General features: G+C 39.6%; 1 protein-coding gene across 3 annotated transcripts in view; it reads left to right on the top strand.

The window, feature by feature from the left end:
• LOC146003790 (acyl-CoA Delta-9 desaturase-like) overlaps positions 1-18,135 on the top strand; it is a 220,911-nt gene extending 202,776 nt beyond the window's left edge. For all 3 annotated transcript variants that reach the window (XM_083142208.1, XM_083142207.1, XM_083142206.1), the window contains exons 5-6: positions 14,165-14,350; positions 17,522-18,135. In XM_083142208.1, coding sequence (XP_082998334.1) covers positions 14,165-14,350; positions 17,522-17,843 — 508 coding nt within the window. In that variant the 3' untranslated portion in view covers positions 17,844-18,135. The remainder of the gene's footprint in view (positions 1-14,164; positions 14,351-17,521) is intronic.
• The last annotated feature ends 1,935 nt before the right edge of the window (positions 18,136-20,070 follow it).

Consider the following 20,070-nt stretch of genomic DNA (forward strand, 5'->3'; position numbering starts at 1 on the left):
AAGGATAGTTGGAACAGGTATCCGGGTACGGTGGGACTGTGGGAACTCGTCGCCAAAAAGCAGCCGAAAGATTACACCGACGAAGATTACCAGAGTTACAAGGAAATTTTGATCATGACGGACGCCTTGTACCAGAACAACGACGCCTCGCAGAATAGGGTGAAATCGAGCAGCGGCGAGAAGTACAGGAATCTCATCAAAACGATTTGGAACCAGGTCAAAACGGGCAGCGGCGTCAAACGCTACAACACGTTACCCAAAGAATTCGTTTGGGTGGACGATGTTAGGAAGCTCGTGGACCGATTGTTGGTGATAGCCGGCGAAGAGAATGCAGGCAATCGTAATTTCTACAACGAGAAGGTTGGCATCGTGGACATGATCAGCACGAAACTTTCCAACTTCATCGTGAACGACGACAAGGGCATAGGTTACCTGATCAAAATCATCAACACGCTGCCTCCGAAATTTTGGAACGTGGCCGAAGGAAAGGGTCTCGTGAACGACATCATCAACAAGTTACCTTTCGAGATGCATTTACCTGGCTACCAGTACTGCGGACCGGGTACCAAACTCGAGAAAAGATTGGAGAGAGGAGACAAGGGTGTGAATCCGTTGGACGCGGCATGCAAAGATCACGACATCGCCTACAACACCACGCAGACGGATCTGGATGCACGTCACGAAGCAGACAAAAAATTGGAACATGCAGCTTTCGAAAGGTTCGTGAGCAGAGACGCATCGCTGGGTGAACGGGTCGCCGCACTGGGTACCACCATCGCCATGAACACGAAACAAAAATTGGGGTGGGGTATATAAATAACATAGAGTAAAAATAATAATAATAACAACATGTCTCGTATAACTGATTTGCCACCCGAGCTACTATCTAAAATATTCAAAAAAGTAGTAAACAGAGATGTTAATAAACTTGTGATCATGGCAAAAACAACGCCGGAATTTCGCATCCCTTGTGAAATGGTTCTCAAGGACCATCTTCGGGAGATCAGCGGCCTGAGGTGTGGTGATCTCAACATTCTGCTTTCGGCTGCAGGGGAAAAATTAAACGAAAGGTTCGATGAATTGCACGAGGCAAGGCAGGGAAGAAGACGGTATACTGATGATTGGTACAAGTCTATGCAGGAGACGGAAGATATCATTACGCACATCATCGCGTTTTCCGAAGCACGGACTTTCTTCCTCTGTTAAAAATAATAATATATATACGTGTCAAAAAAAACTTGATATATAAATAAATAATCTTCGGTATATATAAATAACACGCATCGTGAAAAAACAATTAAATTTCTCTCTAACACTTTGAAATTTTTTTTGATATGACGACTGAAAAAATAAGTGATCTCCAAGCATTAAAACAAATGCTAAATTTGTCAGTCGAGTATGTAAAAATTCAGGAATTGGAAGTCGACAAACCTTACACGATAACTTCTGGTTCAATCGTTTCTACCCAGTATGGTCCCAAGGTACGCCTGTTGCTCAACGCACAATACAGTCTATTTTTACCAGATCGATACGCTAACATGTAATCCGACGAGAAGCTATCTATTTTAATCGAGAACAAAACTCGAATCGTGTACAAGGGAACAAAGGAACTTCTTGGCAAGAAAACGAAGCACGTAATAGAATTTGTGTAACGACTGCGAGGCCTTGAAAATATATAAATAACATACCGTAAAAAACTACACAAGAAAAAATCTCAGAATATATATATAAATAACATACCGTGAAAATAACACATAGAGCATCAACATGAAGCCCAAGTGTGTCGTGTACCAGATACCATACTCCAATCTAAAAAATCTAGGTGCCCTCGATGGGTTACTCACCAAGAAACAACGCGAGAAGAAACGTTCTTGCTTGTCGAAAGGACACGGAATGAAATTGCTGCTCAGCACACCTCAATTGAAAAGATTGCAGCGTTCGCGGAAACAGCAAAAGATCGGAGGTTTCATATTCAGCATCCCGGCCATCCTGGCAGCATTGGGGGCCGTTGGAAGTTTGGCCGGCGGAAGTGCCGCCATCGCGAAAACCGTCATCGACTCGAAGAAGAACAAGGCCGAGTTGGAAGAACAGAAACGTCACAACCTGGCCATGGAGAAGAAGGGAAAGGGCGTGATGAAAAAGTTTAAAAAAAAGAAACAGAAGCACTCACCAACCGAGACATTGAATCTCTGATCGGACCGTTACAAATCAAACACTTCAGAGGAGTTTTCATGTCCGACTCGTTACCTTCAAGCGTTAAAAGAAGAGAATGCGGAGTAGTCAACTTGGACGGTCAAGAAAATCCAGGCACGCATTGGATATGTTACCACAAAAACGACAATGATAAAGCATTCGTTTTCGATTCTTTCGGAGGTGTTCCACCTACAAATTTAGTTCATTATCTGAAAACGAACAAAACCTCCATATACTACAACGACGAACGCATTCAAGATTTCGGAGACGTGAACTGCGGTCATCTCTGCCTCTCCGTGCTCGCGTTTCTCTCTAAAATAAATAACCCTACGGTCGAAGATTTCCAGAAAGCATTGTGGAACCTCAAACAGCATCACTAGGATGGGCGTGTTCCATCTCACGAGCGAATCTTCAATCTTGAAACTCACGCTGCACGACGACATCGTCTATCCTAAATCCGTGGCTCTGCGTGCATTCTACAGCATGTACCTCATACCCAATGTTACGCATCACAACAACAAAATTAGCGTCGGAAGCGAACACATCGTCGTCACGCCAGGACAATACAATCTTTCCACTTTGCAAGCTCAGTTACCCAAAGGCACATACCTTTCTCAAAATTCGGTCACGCACAGAGTGGAAATCCTATCCGCGACGGAGACCGTGGACCTGGGCACCATGGGAGAACTTTTAGGTTTCGAGAACGACACCAAACTCGAAGCTGGCATCAAGCACGTAGCAACCAACATTCCTAAATTCTTGGCCATAGAGACTCTGAACGTACACTGCAACGTGGCCGAAGGCATGATCACGAAATCTTCGGACGGATTGTTAGGAAGTCACAAGCAGACGGGAATCATAGCCACTTTCAAACCAAGTTCCGAGTTCATGGAACCGATCATCTACACGCCCTCTTCGCCGATCTATTTTCCAGTATGTCGCAACCGCATAGACGACATAGAGTTGGTGGTGACGAACGAGAAAGGAGACGTGGTGGATTTCGCAGGTGCCACTACGACGGCCATCGTGGAGATCAACGTATAATAAATAACCATACATGTAAAATGGAGCAAATCGAAAGTTACGAATTGCAATCTTTCCCTCCCAACCGTCGCACGTTCGCCAATCTGAACGAAGCGAATAGGGAGATCGAATACGACGTGGACGTAGGGGACGGGTTCGTTCATCCTCACAGAGCGGACCTCTACCTTCAATTCGACGTGGTGAAGAAGGAAAGCGGAGACGCGTTTCCTGCAGCAGCAAACTTGATACTCGTGAACAACTTCGTGCCTCACCTGTTCTCCCAGGTGGAGGTGAGGAAACACAACACCATCATCGACAGAATAGATTATCCAGGCATCACGTCGACGGCGGTGGGAACGTTGAAATTATCCAAAACGGACGCAGCGTACTACCAGGCCAGGGGATTCGAAGCCGGGACCAAAATATCGACGAAAAGTCACACGGTGCTCTTTCCCATGCGTCTGCTGCCGGGTTTCTTCTCGGACTACAAGGAGATCATGTGGAAGGGAGGACTGCGCGTTACGTTTCGAAGAGCGGCCAACGACAACGACGCACTGATGCGATACGCTACTTTGGGTCCGGACGCCACCACTCCGATAGCCAACACTTTACCCGAAGCAGCGAAATGCGTCATCCGGAGCATGGAATTGAGAATGCCGGTGGTGGAATACGAAACAAACTACGCCCTCAAGTACAAAGCGGAGATCTTGAAAAGTCCGCAGGTGCCGATTCACTTTCACGGTTACCAGTGCGTGCAGAAAATAGCGTCGGGAAGTCACATGGAATTCGACGTAACGACGCAGTTCAACAACATACAGTTCGACATGCCAGATTTCGTCGTAGTGCTTTTTCAGACCGGGAGGGACAAGAATCAGGAAAAAGATTCCAGCAAGTTCGACGACTGCAAGATCAAGAACGTTTATCTGAAGAATGGACGCAACGAAGTGTTCCCGCGCGAGAATTACAACCTCGACGTGACCAAAGACGATTACCTCAAACTTTACGAAGCGTTCTCGGCTTACAAACGCGTGACCGAGGGAAGCGTGGACATGTACTACACGCCCAGCGAGTTCAAAGCACGGAGACCCATGACCGTCATCAACACATCTAAGAGAAAGAAGGTTGTGGTCAACGATCGAACCAACGTCAAGGTCGTCTGCGAGTTCCACGATGCCTTGCCCGAGGATACCCTATGCAGTGTCATCCTGATTGCAGAGAAGTCCTTCGCCTACGACGTGAAGAACGAGAGGGTCACAGAGCAGTTTTAACAAGTTTTTTAACATCTTTTCTTGCACAATAAGAAATTTTCTGCACTAGCACAATCAGTTACAATGGCACAATACGAATTTCACTAGTTCAGATCAGTTACAAATGTCAATTTTATTAGTTATCAGTTACAATATCTTTTTTGCACTATAACACGAGACAATCAGAAAATTTGCACAAAAAAATTTGTTGTTGTTTTTACACGTGAAAATTAACAATAAAATTTCTTTTTTTTATCGTTTCAGATGCTGTCGAAACATCAAAAACACATACACACACACTAGAAAAAAACATGCAACTTTATTTGTAACACGCACATATATTCTCCATCTTCATCAAGAAAATATTATAATAAACATAATTATTTTTATCTATATCTCACAATAAAACTCTATATCCAAAAATATCACAACGTCAAATAACACTAGAGTCGTTAGTACACGTTGCATGCATTACGGAGGTCCTCTGTAGGGTTTCATGGAAGTTTGAGAAAAAAAAAACACGTGAAACTCTACAGAGGTGCGGTAATCTATAACCGCAGCCATTAGAAAACTTTTACATTTTTGGTTGGGCACCACGCACCCTCGCGAGGTTATAGGGGCCAGGTATCCTAAAAACAACAATTATTATTTTGTTTGTTTGCTTGCGTCACAATACAGGTGTGTGCGCGCGTGTGTGTGGCACATCGTTTCCCCGAGAGAGGTTTACAAAGGTCACGATATACGGAGTTGGAAAATTACGATATGGCGCATTCGCTCGTTACTGTTGCCAGCCATGGGTCTCTCTCTCTCTCTCTCTTCATCTTACACCAACGTTGGCATCTCTATTTTTCTTAGTTGTAAGTAAATTGCCAACACACTCTAGTTAATAATGCTACATATTATACACACATACGCACGCACATACTGCGTTGCCATCCACCCATCTCTCTTTCTTTTACGGCAGCGCCGGCTCTCCTTGCCCAGTGTGTGCACGTTGGCAAAAATTGCTTTATGCGCTGTAAGGCAAGCCTCAAGCAAAGTTGCCAGCTCCTTGCTTTAGGTTAGGTTAGACCAAAAAAAATCTTGGTGATTTTTTTTCGAGTGAGGAGTTGGCAACGCTGATTTTTACTTGAGGGCGGTCAACCGGGTTGATTGCACAAGCAAAATTGCCAGCTCCTTGCTTTAGGTTAGGTTAGACCAAAAAAAATCTTGGTGATTTTTTTTTCGAGTGAGGAGTTAGCAACGCTGATTTTTACTTGAGGGGCGGTCAACCGGGTTGATTGCACAAGCAAAGTTGCCAGCTACTTGCTTTAGGTTAGGTTAGACCAAAAAAGAGTGTGGGTAAGCTGTCGGTTGTTTAACTCTTCCCTTTCTCTTTTTTTTTCTTGTAAAAGGCTATGGCAAAAGTACCAGTGGGTTGGCAACCTTGCTTTATGCGCTGTAAGGCAAGCCTCAAGCAAGGTTGCCAGCTCCTTGCTTTAGGTTAGGTTAGACCCAAAAAAAAAAACCTTGGTGATTTTTTCGAGTGAGGAGTTGGCAACACTGCGAGAAAATACCTCAAGCAAGGTTGCCAGCTCCTTGCTTTAGGTTAGGTTAGACCCAAAAACAAAAACCTTGGTGATTTTTTCGAGTGAGGAGCTGGCAACACTGCTCCTCACTTCAGTTCCTCACTTGATGTTTGTGAACCGGCTTAATTGGACTACTGCAATACATTCACATTTAGAGATCACCGATCTATTTCATAAAGAGGTAAGACAACTATGCTGAAGGTAGATATTTAAATTTTAAAAATAATTCACTGCACATTCAATTATACTATATGTAATGTTATGTTATAATAATGGAACCCACATCTTGCAAATTTTTTAATTCTAGTTTCATTGATATTTTACTTTGGATATTATGTGAATACATTAATGGTGATGGAGGGAGAAAACACACCGGAACGACAAGTGACCGGCGACAAGTGTCGCTTGAGAATTGCACCAATCGAGCGTAGGCATGTGCTGCCTGTCATGCCGCTACGGTGTGAAACGTTGCTGCTGATTGGCTCGTTACCAAGCGACATGTGTTGCTTGTCGCTTCGGTGTGAGTTCTCCCTAAGAGGGCGGGTGACAATGAATTCAATTACATCTTCATAGCTTGTTCGTGACTGAAAGAAGCTACTCGTGTCGCATGTCGCTCGGATTGGGACTTTCTCTCAATATCGTGTATCATGTCGACTCGGTTTGTTGTTCGTGCATGTTTTGCTTTAAACTGAATAGGCTCTTGTTGCTTGATGTGAATGTCCCGTGTCGCTTGGGAACGAGCCAGTCAACAGCAACGTTTCTCAATGTAGCTGCAGACCGAAGTGACAAGCGACACATACCTCCAGAGAACAATCCAATCAACAGCAACGTTTCACACAGCTGTAGAATAACATGTCATACAAGCCTGCGTTCAATTGGTGAAATCCTCAAGCGACACGGATATTTCATGCCGTCTAAAGCAAAATATTCACTGTGCATGAGCGAACAACAGGCCAGGGCGACACGATGCACGGTATGAAAAAGAACTCAGTCTGAGGGACACACAAGCAACAGACAACACAAGCTGAATGTTTGGTAGCATTTATTACTGAGAGCCAGTTACCAAGAGACACGTGTCGCTTGTCGCGTGTTGCTTCGATATGAAGTATCCCTAAAAGTAAGCAGCTTTTGAATAGTTAATAGGTAAACAGCAGTGACAGCGCCAGACTTTCTTACGTGGGAGAACTACTGGATACCTGTCAAAGATTTGGGTGGACCACATCTTCACATAAATATATTTTGATATTCAAATTTTACGTGATCGATACTAAGAGGGTCCCTACCCTTGCAGCCACTTCTGTAGCCTTTTTAGCACATATGCTCTTAAGCTGACAATAACTATTAGTTAATCATTTTTTTAATGTCATTTTAACATGAATTAATTCAGAGAACAACCAGTGTAGCATATAGGTATGAATAAGCGCATGATTTTCTAATGTCACTATATGTTTCCATTCACCACACCTACCATAGTTTATCAGAAAGATATTAATTTACATTGAAGAACGAGATCAGATCCTGCGTGGCCTAGGGACACGAGATCGAGTATGAGACTCCGTCTCTAAAATAGAGCCAAACCAGAATTGGAGGTAGGATATTTATTCCTTCTCATGTGTGAGCCGACGAGCTGTAGCTATGTATACAGTTGTGAAATACGTTTTCTACCACACTTTCCTTTTCGTTTTGGAGAAAAACTACCAGTTGCCCTGTAGTTTCTAATAATTTTTGACACCGCTGATTTCCCAACACCAGCCACTTCAGCGATTTGCCGCACAGTCATGGATGTGTTCTCACTCAATGTAATAATTCTAGAACGTTTTCTGGGTGTTATATCCATACTGAAAACACGTAGGAACACGGAGCACAACAAAAGCGTGTTTACTACAGCCAAGCACTCACAGAAGTCTGTTGGTTAATAATTGGGATTGCACGACAACGACAATAATGAAACCACAGAAATGCTTCAAACTTTGCAATTGTTGTAAACAGTATCAAGTACGTATCAAACAGTTAGCTGATACTACTAGTATAAGTTTATGTTACGTATTTATTCGATTATCTCCCATAAAGCGTGGAGAACTGTGGAAGGGTGATTTTTCTCTCTTTGTCCGCATTAATTTGCACAGCACTGTATGTGTGAGTGTGAGTGTGTGTGCCCGTATCTATAGGTTAGATTACCATTCTTATATGTATTTTTTCTTTGTATTTCTTATTTCTCTGTAATTTTAATATATATTTTTATTTTTCAATATTTTAATTATTTCACATTTATATTTTTTTGTAAACATGGTCAAGTGGAAGAAAAGGCTCCACAGTCTTAACTTCGCCATGTAAAAGAAGACGAAATAAATAAATATAGATACATTGTTTGAAAAGTAATAATAATTCAAAGGAATTTTAATGGTACACTTCTATGGTACGGCTAAATGATCGGGCAAGAAATTTTATGTTAATTGCGCAGTACTTCCACATTTATGGTAAACACCAACAAATACTGCTGTTTCACTACATCTAACACGGATGATCTTTCTTCTTCCTCGCCGTTACCTCATTTCTGCAGGTTTCATTTTTTTATTAGTATTTCATACTCTCGGTCTCGACTACTTCAAACATACCTGAACGTTATTTATCAACTTCATTATTTACAGATTATCATAATCGAAATTACATCCATAAAGATAAATCGTAAGTGTCAACTGTGAACCTGTGCGCCGTCATTTCACATATTCAGGCGAATTCAGTTTTCCGAGGTTCTAAGAGTTGAAACAAGACGCCAGCCCCATAGATCAGTCCCTGGGCAGGATTGTCGTTTGGTGCCTCCCTTTCCCCCGCACTACTAAGCACCGACATTTTATACTTTTTTCTTATGCAAATTGTGAAATGATGAAACAATTAAAACTCAGTAAATGAAACAACAACAATAATATACTAGACCTTGGTGGCGTCCCTTCATCATCATCGCGATTAGCCGATGTTGGCTAAAAAATGACGCTAAATAACAGAAATTGAATAAAATATATAAATAATACTTGTTAAATTTGAAGATCAGTAAAGCCGGCGAATGGCAAAACTGTCATAAAAGTAACAACAATAACAGCGGCGCAGCGTAGCGACCATTTCATTTTCGTAAAGTGTTTGCGTTCCTAGAAACTACTCTATCCCTCTCCAGTAGTCGGGGCATCAACCCATCTCATGGTAGGTGTAAAGAAAATCCACCCACTGTTTATAAGTTAGACTGTAAATATTTATTTCCCACCAGAATACTTCCGATCTGCAGCAAATTTGAGCACCAGACCTTGAATATAGTTGTTTTTAATATACGAAGATAAAAGATACTCGTTCGTCTAGAGAACAATCCAATCAACGTTCGTCTAATATCACTAAGGTAAGGACTTAGGGCAGTGCTGGCTATTCTCAAAATTATATTATTGGTATCCTGAGATCCATGCCAACATGTCAACTACCCCAACTTACGAGGAATTTATACTCAAGCTCTCAGCCTCGAACCCCTGTCCTTTAGTAATTTCAAGAATCTGAAACATTACATGCAGATATTCTGAAAATACACAGTTTCATTTCATGCAATGTACAAAGAGAAATGTCATTCCTTTAAATTAACAGTTCCTGTCACGTTTCACACAGTTGTAGGATAACATGTCACACAAACCTGCGTTCAATCAAGCGACACGGATATTTCACACCGTCTAAAGCAAAATATTCACTGTGCATGCGCGATCAACAGGCCAGGGCGACACGATGCACCGTATGAAAAAGAACTCAGTCCGAGGGACACACAAGCAACAGACAACACAAGCTGAATGGTTGATTGCGTTTATTACTGAGAGCCAGTTACCAAGAGACACGTGTTGCTTCGATATGAAGTATCCCTAAAAGTAAGCAGCTTTTGAAGCACAGTATGAATGGTTAGTAGACAAACAGCAGTGACAAAACATATGTAATGATATATATATATATATATATATATATATATATATAGAGAGAGAGAGAGAGAGAGAGAGAGAGAGAGAGAGAGAGATAGAAAAAATTGCCTACAAATCCGCACCCTAATCAAAATTTATTAAACATATCAAAACATATTTTTTCATTCATCAATTTTTTACGCTTACAATAACCTCTAATTATTACTAAATCATTTTTTGTATTTTCCATCTAATATCTTATTCTATTTAGCTCTTGCCAGTAGGCACTTTATCTTCATATGTACATTTTTTTTGGCCTCCATCTCATCAGACTTAGGCTATCATTCATTAATTTCCTCAATTATCTCATCCAACTCGTTTGCATTTCCACCCTTCTACATAGGAGTTGTAGCTTACCTGGCGACGTCAATTGAACAGGGGAGGTCAAATCAGCGTTAGCTTCCATCGTATACATTGCTCTCATCTTCAGGGATGAGATGTTGTTGCTATGTATGTGCTCCAAACGTTGGAAGATAACGCCGATATAATCTGGCTGGTACACCTGTTCGAATCCTTCTACATGCTAAATTGAAACAACAATCTTTCGTAATCATTAAACAGGATGGAATAAATAGCGGGGAGGCTTTTGTAATATTAGTAATTTAAATTACATCCCCATTAAAAACTCAGCATCCTCGATGGCGAAGTGGTAGCGTCGTCGCCTTGTAATCAAAGGATCCCGGGTTCCATGCCTGGCCCAGTCCCGATTAGCCTTACTGTGCATAAAGTGGACTTAAAACACCAAATCAATAAATCATTAAGAACTAATTTTAAAATTTTATAATGAATTTCGGGTGAAAGACTCAATATACTAACCTTCATTATTAATTCAATGCCTAGAGAATTATAAAAAATTGGGGGGAGGTTGTATTTATATACACGAACGCTCGGGAGCCAATATAAGTTTACAACCTGCAAATCGGGTTTTCTCTACCGATTCAATATCTCCAATGTTGTTTGTGCTGCACCTGATTCAAAATCGGTCATAATTTATTTCGGAAATTATTTTTGGGAGATTAAAGCCAGTCGATAAGAGAGCTTGACTGCCGTTCGATTCCCGGAGGAGAGGGTGAGGAAAGTGGGCTCTCCCACTGCATGGGGTGCATCTAAGTACAAGGGACTCTACTATATAACTACGTGGGAGCATAGAGACGATTTGCATCGCCTCTATAAATAACCGAGACTGTGAATATGTAAAGAGCCACCCACCACCCACCCACCAATATGCCTTCAAAACACATTGCATAATGCAGGTGGGTGGCTTTACCAATATCTTTCAAATACAAGTAGCTAATTATAGTAACAAAACATATTTTTATACATAATTGGATTTTTCAAAATTACAATAAAATAACAAAGCAACCAATTTTGTTGTAATTCTATAAAGAATAAGTTAACGTAGGCCAGAATCGGTGAACTTCCCGTTCGGACAAATGTCGCAGTTGAAGTAGTGGTCTAAACAGGTAGAAACTGCTTACTGACACGTAATCTGACTTAAATTTGGCATAAAGCAGTCTATTTTTTAGTTTGAAAGACCTTGTGACATTTGTCGAGCCGGGATGAAGTTCTTCATAACTAATGGGATAAAGAGAAAGGAAAATTTAATTCGTAACACTACTAACGGACTTATTACGCCATTCGCATGATGTAATTAATAAATACAATAATTCTAATTACATGATTATAAAAAAGCAAACATTTCTTTGTAAATAATAATGTAAAATGCCTGTTTTTGAACAATCCCTCCCCTGTTGTAGGTTTGTTATCCATGAAATATCAATCTGGAAATTTTGTTTCACAGGTACCTGTCATAGAGTAATCCTTACGCTGTAAATATAATTTTTAGCTCCCCCATTGGAGACATCTGGGCTCAAAATTTTGAAAAAGAGAATCAAGAAACGATCAAAGAGCTATAACAGTAATTCAGCCGAAATACTCTGATAATACATAACTTCCCTAAAAGAAAGATCCTAAACTTTGAATTTTGGTCAAAACCAATATGTTGAAAAAATACACGAAACATACAATGTAGCTTGAAATGAACTGAAAACAATGTTTCTTTACCCAAGCTAGATGAGTTATCATAATTACCGCAACTGTCTACAAAGGCTAAAAATGCCGCAAATCATAAGTCAAACATGACTGCAGTTTTTAAACGAAATCAAGTTTAGGAAAATACTACCGTTGCATTGGGGTTACAACAACAAAAATATATATAAATAGAAAAAGTTGACCATTTTGTTAATTATTATCTTTTTGGAAAACATGGTATTAAATAACCATATTTTGCTTTAGACCTAATATTAATTAAAATATGCAAGTTTGATTAAATTAGTGCATATATTGCGTATCAGTGAAAGTTTTATAAAAATAGATCAAATACATTCACAGTGTTGGTTTTATGCAAGGATAATGTTGGAAAATTTTCCGCTTGAAATCATTCACACTGAGAATCGAACCTGGGTTTACTACGTGGCAGTCCGATGTCATATTTTCTCTGCTTTTCTCATATATCAGTTTTTACTCAGTTCCATATTTTTTCACATTCACATTCAGAACATAAACATCCATGTCTTACTCGGGATTCGAACCCGGACCCCTGCTGTCGAAGCGCGCTGCGCTAACTACCTCGCCCCGGAGGTCAATAATAGACTACTGGGACTCCTTATTCGTTGAAGAGAAGCTTCCACAATTATGTATGTTACAAGCCACATAATGTTGCTGCAGGACTCTATATTATCGTCTGGAATTTTGACACGAAATGGTAAGATCAGCTTTTGGCACTGAAGACCCGAACAGCAAAACCTAGGACATGTCTGAGGAAAGAAATGACAAGGGTTTTACGACCTGTCAATCACTAACTGCCCGTGTACCGGAGGAGGCGTGTTCTTGAGGAGCCTCGCGAAGCGGGCCTGGACAAAACATCTGGTGGTGTAAACGCTGTGCGCGCTCTATCGGCAAAAGGAAGGCAAATTCGGAAAAGGCCTTTCCATGATATACAGTCTTAATTGTCACTTGTAACTGCATACTCGGGAAGTACTTCTCGAAATTGTACTAAAAAATTAAGCTTATGTTATTGTTGACTACTAGGAGTTAAGATCTGAGCAAAATATTACTTGAGATAATGGCATATGGATGTAGTAACAACAAAGCCAGAACAATTGTTCACACACTTTGAATTGCATCATTGTGTGGTGGCTAATCTAACAGATTAATCTTTTTGATAGCTCAGAAACTATCAAAAAAGAAGTGTATTACTCATGTCATGACCCTTCAAGATCCATGAAAATTTACATCGTTTTCCATTAATGGATGCACTTAATGACAACAGTGAGTGCCCTATGCTAATGTTGGTATCATGGTGAGGAGTGGATTTGTTGTCAACTTTGTTCCTAGCAGTATCATAATCATTGTTTTAGTACACAGGAAGAATTATATTTCATCTACCCTACTTGTAAGGAGAATGAGGAATGAGGAGTGCAGGGCATGTTTATGATATACATTCATTCAGTGCTATCTTGTGACTAATTGTTAGGTGTACTGTATATGTCATTAAATGTATTCATCAAACATAATTGCCCATATTCCCCAAGAGTGTGCTCATATCAGTGTGGGAAATATGGGTTTTGCAGACTTTTGTTTGGGTATTTCTTGTTCCTTTACAGAAAGCGATTTTTACTTGCCAGGTACAGTGCAAAGACTGATCTTCAATTTGCAATATGAAGCTTATTTTTATTTCAATAAATATCTTAATTATTAGCAATTTTGCCATAAGGTGGTCTCCAATATCAACAAAAAAATAAAATATTACAACATGCTGTTATGTGGACTTTATGTTTAAATGCAATAATTAAAATAAGCATTTCATATTTTTTTATTCTAAAAATACCTTCTCTATTGTTAAATGCCTCTTTTGGGCCAATTATGGGTTCATCATCATCATCATCATCATCATCATCAGTATTCTACCATGAATAACATTTTTGTAGAAGTTTCATTGATTGCATCCATTTATGTAATGGATACAGATTCCAAAGATAATGGACATATGGTCTCCACTTAATGTTAAAAAAGAATTGAGCATATACCCTTTGAAAATTTTGGGACTACAATACTGATTATACCTACATAATTATATCATCTTCTTTTGCAGGTACTACATTCCTTTATACATTCTCCTGGCTATAATATTTCCTGTGAGTGTTCCATGCCTTCTGTGGGGAGAATCTGTATACAATTCATTTTATATAAGCTACGCTCTACGGTATGCTGTAATCCTCAATGGCACGTGGCTTATAAACAGCGCAGCTCATATGTGGGGATTTAAACCTTATGACAAGTAAGTTCTTCTTGTGAATATTATTCATAAATTTTAATTTTAAATAATGCTCAAGTTAAAGCCAGAACGATCAAAGAACATACCCTGACTTCTTGCCTCCAGTTGTGGGAGTTTCCAAGTCCAAAGAACGGTGTTGCCACATGCCTGATTTTTGCCCAGTCGTAAATCACGTGCTGTCGGTATGCACCCTTCACTCGCAGTTCAGGATGAGACAGGTAATGGGAAACCCATTCAATTCCTAATTAACGGTGCCTTGGACCCTGAACTGTTGCTCTGAGACTTAAGTTTGGCAGTGCAGCATACCACAAGAATTCTCCATTACCATGGCAACTGGTCCAACCTGATTTGTGTAGGAGTTCATGTGACCTTTCCTGTCTTCCGACGAAGAAGGCAAAAATAAAATGTGAAGTTTGTTCTTTGGTCGCATGGGTTTTAGGCAAGGCATAAAATCATTGAAGACATTATTGGGAAAGTTCTTCTGGGTACTAATTTCACACCCCCTTGTGAATTGAGGACTAAAAGTGGTAAATGTTGCAAGTGCCAAAAGTAAAAGTGTTGGGAAATCGCATCGTTCCGCACATCAGCCCGTAAAAACATGCACACTAGTGACCTCTTTACATACCCTTTGAACTACTTAGAGGGCTACCAGCCACATTTCACGTTTACCACACATAAAGCACGGCACATTACACAGTTTAACATGGAAAACAGTGTTTGAATTATTGTGGCACTTACAGCATTTACCAATTTCAGTCTTCAATTCGCAAGTGATGCTGAATCTACATCCACATCACTAAATAATGTTGAAGAAGTTCTTTGTGAATCTTTAGAAGTTATAAATGTGTTGCTCTTTAATCTTACTTTTGAAATAGACTTAGTGGAATTGAGCAACATGTATAGGATGAGTGTGAATTCTACATCGTGCCTCTTCATCATCCTGGGTGACTTCTATAGGTAAAGATAAGGTAAAGTTCCCCATGCATATAGCACCGTTCCATGAAGGTACATTTATAAGATGTAGGAGTAGGGCCCCACACACTCTCGATTTTGATGTGTCAGGGCACTGTGATGTTTAGACATGATATATTTTGTTCCAAACTTTTTCTGCATCGATGCACTGGAGGTCCATTTATTGAAAGAAAGCACAAGTTTGAAAGTGATGCAAGTTCTAAATTATTTTTCTGCTCGCCAGTTAAGGTTAGATTCATGACACTGAATCCACTTTCACTTTCATCTGTACTGAAACAATTTCGATTGAATTCACAAGTTCTTTTCTTGAGGTTAGCATGTGTTTGGATTTTCTTCGTAGATGCAAAAATCTTTAACTAATGATTGGTAATTGAGTTGGTGTTTTAAGTCCGCTTTATGCACAGTAAGGCTAATCGGAACTGAACCTATAGTTTAAAGTGGGATCCGATCCACTGGGTGCCTCCACCGGGAATTGAACCCGGGAACCCTTGATTACAAGGCAACGATGCTACCACTGCACCATCGGGAGGCCCTTTAACTAATGACTTACACATGCTTTTGCTTATATTAAAGATCACCTTTTCTCATAAAGGAATAATTGTCATGTCACCATTAAAACATACATTCACACTCATCTGAAGGCTACATATCTGCATTTTAATACGACTATATCCAGATAGAGACCTAAGTATTCAAGACAGCTATTCATATTGTTCATCAATATTTAAAAAAAAAAAAAAAAAAAAAATTCGAAAGGTTGGAAATTCATATTGTTCATCACTTTAAAACTATTCACCCATCATGCACAAAGATGACACTCAGTGGCATGTCCAGGATTTTCATAAACGAGAAGGGGGGATATGTATACTTTTTTTAATAGTCAGTCCTCATTTTGCTATCTTTTCCTCCATTTAACATTCTTTTTTGTAAGAAATACTGGGCAAAAGGGGAGTTATGAGCCTATCAACCCCCTGTCCCTTGGCCATGCCACTGATGACACTTGATTCATCTCTCTTCAGATAAATCATGGCAGTAGAGAAATTGATCATCTACACTTTTACAGTTACTAGATTCTTCATCCTGTGCAATATTACATCATTATGCATTATGCTCAGTGCTTGAAGTGAAGGGGGAATGCAGGAGAATGGTATCTCCCCAGCTAGTGATTTTTTTGCAAAATATCCCCCAGCTGTCTCATTGTCACCATGTTAACTATTGGAGCATGCCCCCAGCCAACATTTTTCATTTCAAGTGCTGATTATGCCCAACCTCATCATGCCCCCAGGACATATTTTCAGATTATGAAATTATAACATAAAGTAAGTGTAATCAAAATTAATACGTAACGTGTTGTAGTATTTCAGAAACACAATAATCCCATTTTTACTTATAACAGCAAATAGTACAACAAATTATTGCAATGTATATATTTCCTCTAAATTCTAGTACACTGTTGAGAACTGGTGATATATTTTGGCTATCGAAACAAAAAATAATGATAATGAAGTTCCAAAAACATCTGATACATAGCCCTATTTACTATGCAAAAATACCCATTACCCTGTCTTAACCTGCTTCTCCATCTTGCACCATCTTCCCCTATTCTCAAAGGCCGGCCTCCATAGCAGAGTGGTTAGCACAGCATGGTATGATGCCAGAGGTCCCAGGTTCAAATACCAGCCTTGGCATGGGTGTTCTTTGTGAGTGACCCTTCACCAACTTCATTATATCATCACTCATCCTCATCTTCGCAATCAGACAAAAGTGGCAGAAAACAAAGTAAAATAAACCAAGTCAATCAAACCCTATTCTCAATGCATCACACATTTAGTAAGAAAAAATAGCCTGTGGTGCAATAGCCCTTGAGAGCCATGGCCTGCGTACCTACAAGCTGCCGGCCTCACTCTCACATGACTCATCAGAGGTGGGTTATCATCCAAACAGTTGCAGAGTGGGTTGTGGTCAGCACGGCACCCCCCCCCCTTCGTTTTTGTAGGCTTTCATAACCAGGTTGTGCTACTCATTCATAGTTCCACAATTTCTTCATGGTATCACACATGTAGCATGTGTTCTAAATTCTGAAAACAGAGCCTTTATATGATCCGCATTTCTGGTTCTCATCAGAGCCAATGTCTTTGGAAGAATGTGCCAATTGTCACAGTGTGGCTACCTTCTCAAAGTAAAACATGTGTTCACTTGCAGATTCATATCAGCCGTGGAGTGTATGAGCATAGTTTCATTCACAGTTGGTGAGGGATGGCACAATTACCACCATGCCTTCCCATGGGATTACAAGGCGTCAGAGCTCGGTTTGTACAGAACGAATATTACCACAGCTTTCATCGACTTCTTCGTTTGGCTTGGATGGGCTTACGACCTCAAGACAGCGTCTCCTGAAATGATCAAAAGCAAAGTACTAAGGAGTGGTGATGGTACGCATCCACTGTGGGGATTTGGCGACAAGGATTTACCAGAGGAGGAATGGAAAAAAATTGAAAATGCCCAAGAAAAGAAGAAGGAATAATGAAGTTATTGATTGAAGTGATAATGTAAAAAGATGTAATAATTTGATATTTTTTTTTTGTAGGGAAGAAGTTGACTGGATTCAGTTACAGGTTACAATATGACATTCATCACAATGAGTCATACACACACATGCACAAAAATATTATGCAATGTGAGTGGCTGGTGTAAATTTGATACATGTTGATGGAAAAGTTCAAATACATCCTTAGGACTTACAGTACTATGAAAAGGAGTGTCACAAAACAAATAATGATAGTAACAGCATGAGAGTGATAAGAACATGTTTATCAGGATTTTTGTTTTTTCACATGTGCCTTTAAAATAAATTTATGACTTTGTCAAATTAATTCTATCCCTTCCTCATCATTGGGATAGCAGGTATAGTTGCCAGAGTGATGCATGCTAAAGAGGGAATTAATAAATAGAAGAAAAATTGGTAATAAAAACATACAAGAAAACACTGTATTTCTATTCTTGGCAGCATTTCAGTACTTTTCATGGTGCTATACTCAGAAGATTAACAATATTCCTTTCAACAATTTATTGCAATAGAAAACCATTGTTTAAAATGTTGATAGACCAGTGGCATATTCTGAAAATTTGAACTGGTTTACCGCAACAATTCTTATTTATATTTATTGTATACATTTATTGTAGGTATGTGCAGGAGCAACTACCCATTGCATTAGCACTAACAAAGACAATTCTATATACAGGTAAAACAGTGACAGAGAAAAATTAGGCAATGTCATGGTATGTTAGAGTCCTGGTGGAAACAGTGAAACATTTAAGATTCTAAGTTTCTTTTCTAGGCATACTTAAGAACCATGTCCATCTATTTTTGATAACAAGAATTTGCTTAGAAATTTGTAGGCCTTCGGAACTAAATCTGTTTAAGCTGATAAACTTGACATTAATGAAAAGCAGGTGTGTGTCTCCTTACTTCTCTTTCTATATTATATTTCTGTTATTTTATGTACATTTTTTTTTAGAAATTAGAAATTAGAAATTCTTTATTCATGGGCGAAGTTCAGCCTGTGGCTGCTCTACCACTTAACCTGCAAAATCTAGTACACTAAAACAAACAGAATACAATTACTACTGTAACATAAGAATTCCATTACATTTTCACTTCTAACTATTTCAGTAATTAACACACTAAAAAGATAAAAACAAGTTTTCTCATTCACACACATCAAAATGTTCATCTTGGGTTCAAATCTGCTCATTTTTTGTTTTGATTTCAACGTAAGCATGCTGAATCTAGTCATGTGTGCTGAGGCTCTGTCCTTGCTCATGTAGAAGTACTTTTGTTACTGCTATTTTAAAGCTGTTGTATGTCGCACACGAGGTAGCATCTGGTGGCAGCGCATTCCAACAATATGCAGAAGCAGCTTTGAAGGATGACAGGAATATGGATTTTGAGAATCTGTCCAGATTAAGTATCTTAGAGTGTCGAGTCGTGTAGTTGTGTATGTCGTGTCTAAATTGGAGTCTGTTGTATAAGTAATTTTTAGGAAACCCTCTCTTTAAAGTCTGACGATTCCCTTTTCAGTGCTTTCAAGTAGGGCCTTTATGCCATACATACGATCCTATTCTAGCCAATTCCTCTAATGATAATAATAATAATCCATGATGCAACAACCCTAGAGGGACAGGGCCTACCTACCAACTGTCGGCCTCAATTCCATGCCTCATCAGTCTTGAGTGAGGTGGCGAGTGATCATCAGTCCTTCTTCTAGGTTTCCATGACCAGGATATGCTCATTGATAGATCTCCAATTTCCTAATGCTGGTGGGTGGTCACCGGTCTCATACACTGGCTAAAATCTCAGGAGAAAGGTTGTTACGCTTTCCCCAAGGAGACTTGAACCAGTGTGCATTCTGTAGCCCGAGCCCAAAACCTGCTGCCTTAGACTGCATGGTCACAGTGCGGGACTAACTAATTCCTCTATCCACTAATAACCATTGTCTAATATTTACACTTTAAAACTAAATGTCAATCTGTAAACCAATCTTCGATCTGGTCAACATAATCATTTATTGGTCAACATAAGAAGCTCGCTATATGCTCATTTTACTAATACTTAACTTCTGCTTATCACTAACAACTTATAACATGTAAACCTTGTTTGTTCTCGAAAAAAAAAAACAGCCATTCTTAGATTTGGACTTTTAACCACTGTGTTAAATCTTTAAATACCAATGTTTCGGAGGCTGATGCTG

Source organism: Lepisma saccharinum, chromosome 20 (genome assembly GCF_977018435.1).
Source record: "Lepisma saccharinum chromosome 20, izLepSacc3.1, whole genome shotgun sequence".
Taxonomy (NCBI): Eukaryota; Metazoa; Arthropoda; class Insecta; order Zygentoma; family Lepismatidae; genus Lepisma; species Lepisma saccharinum.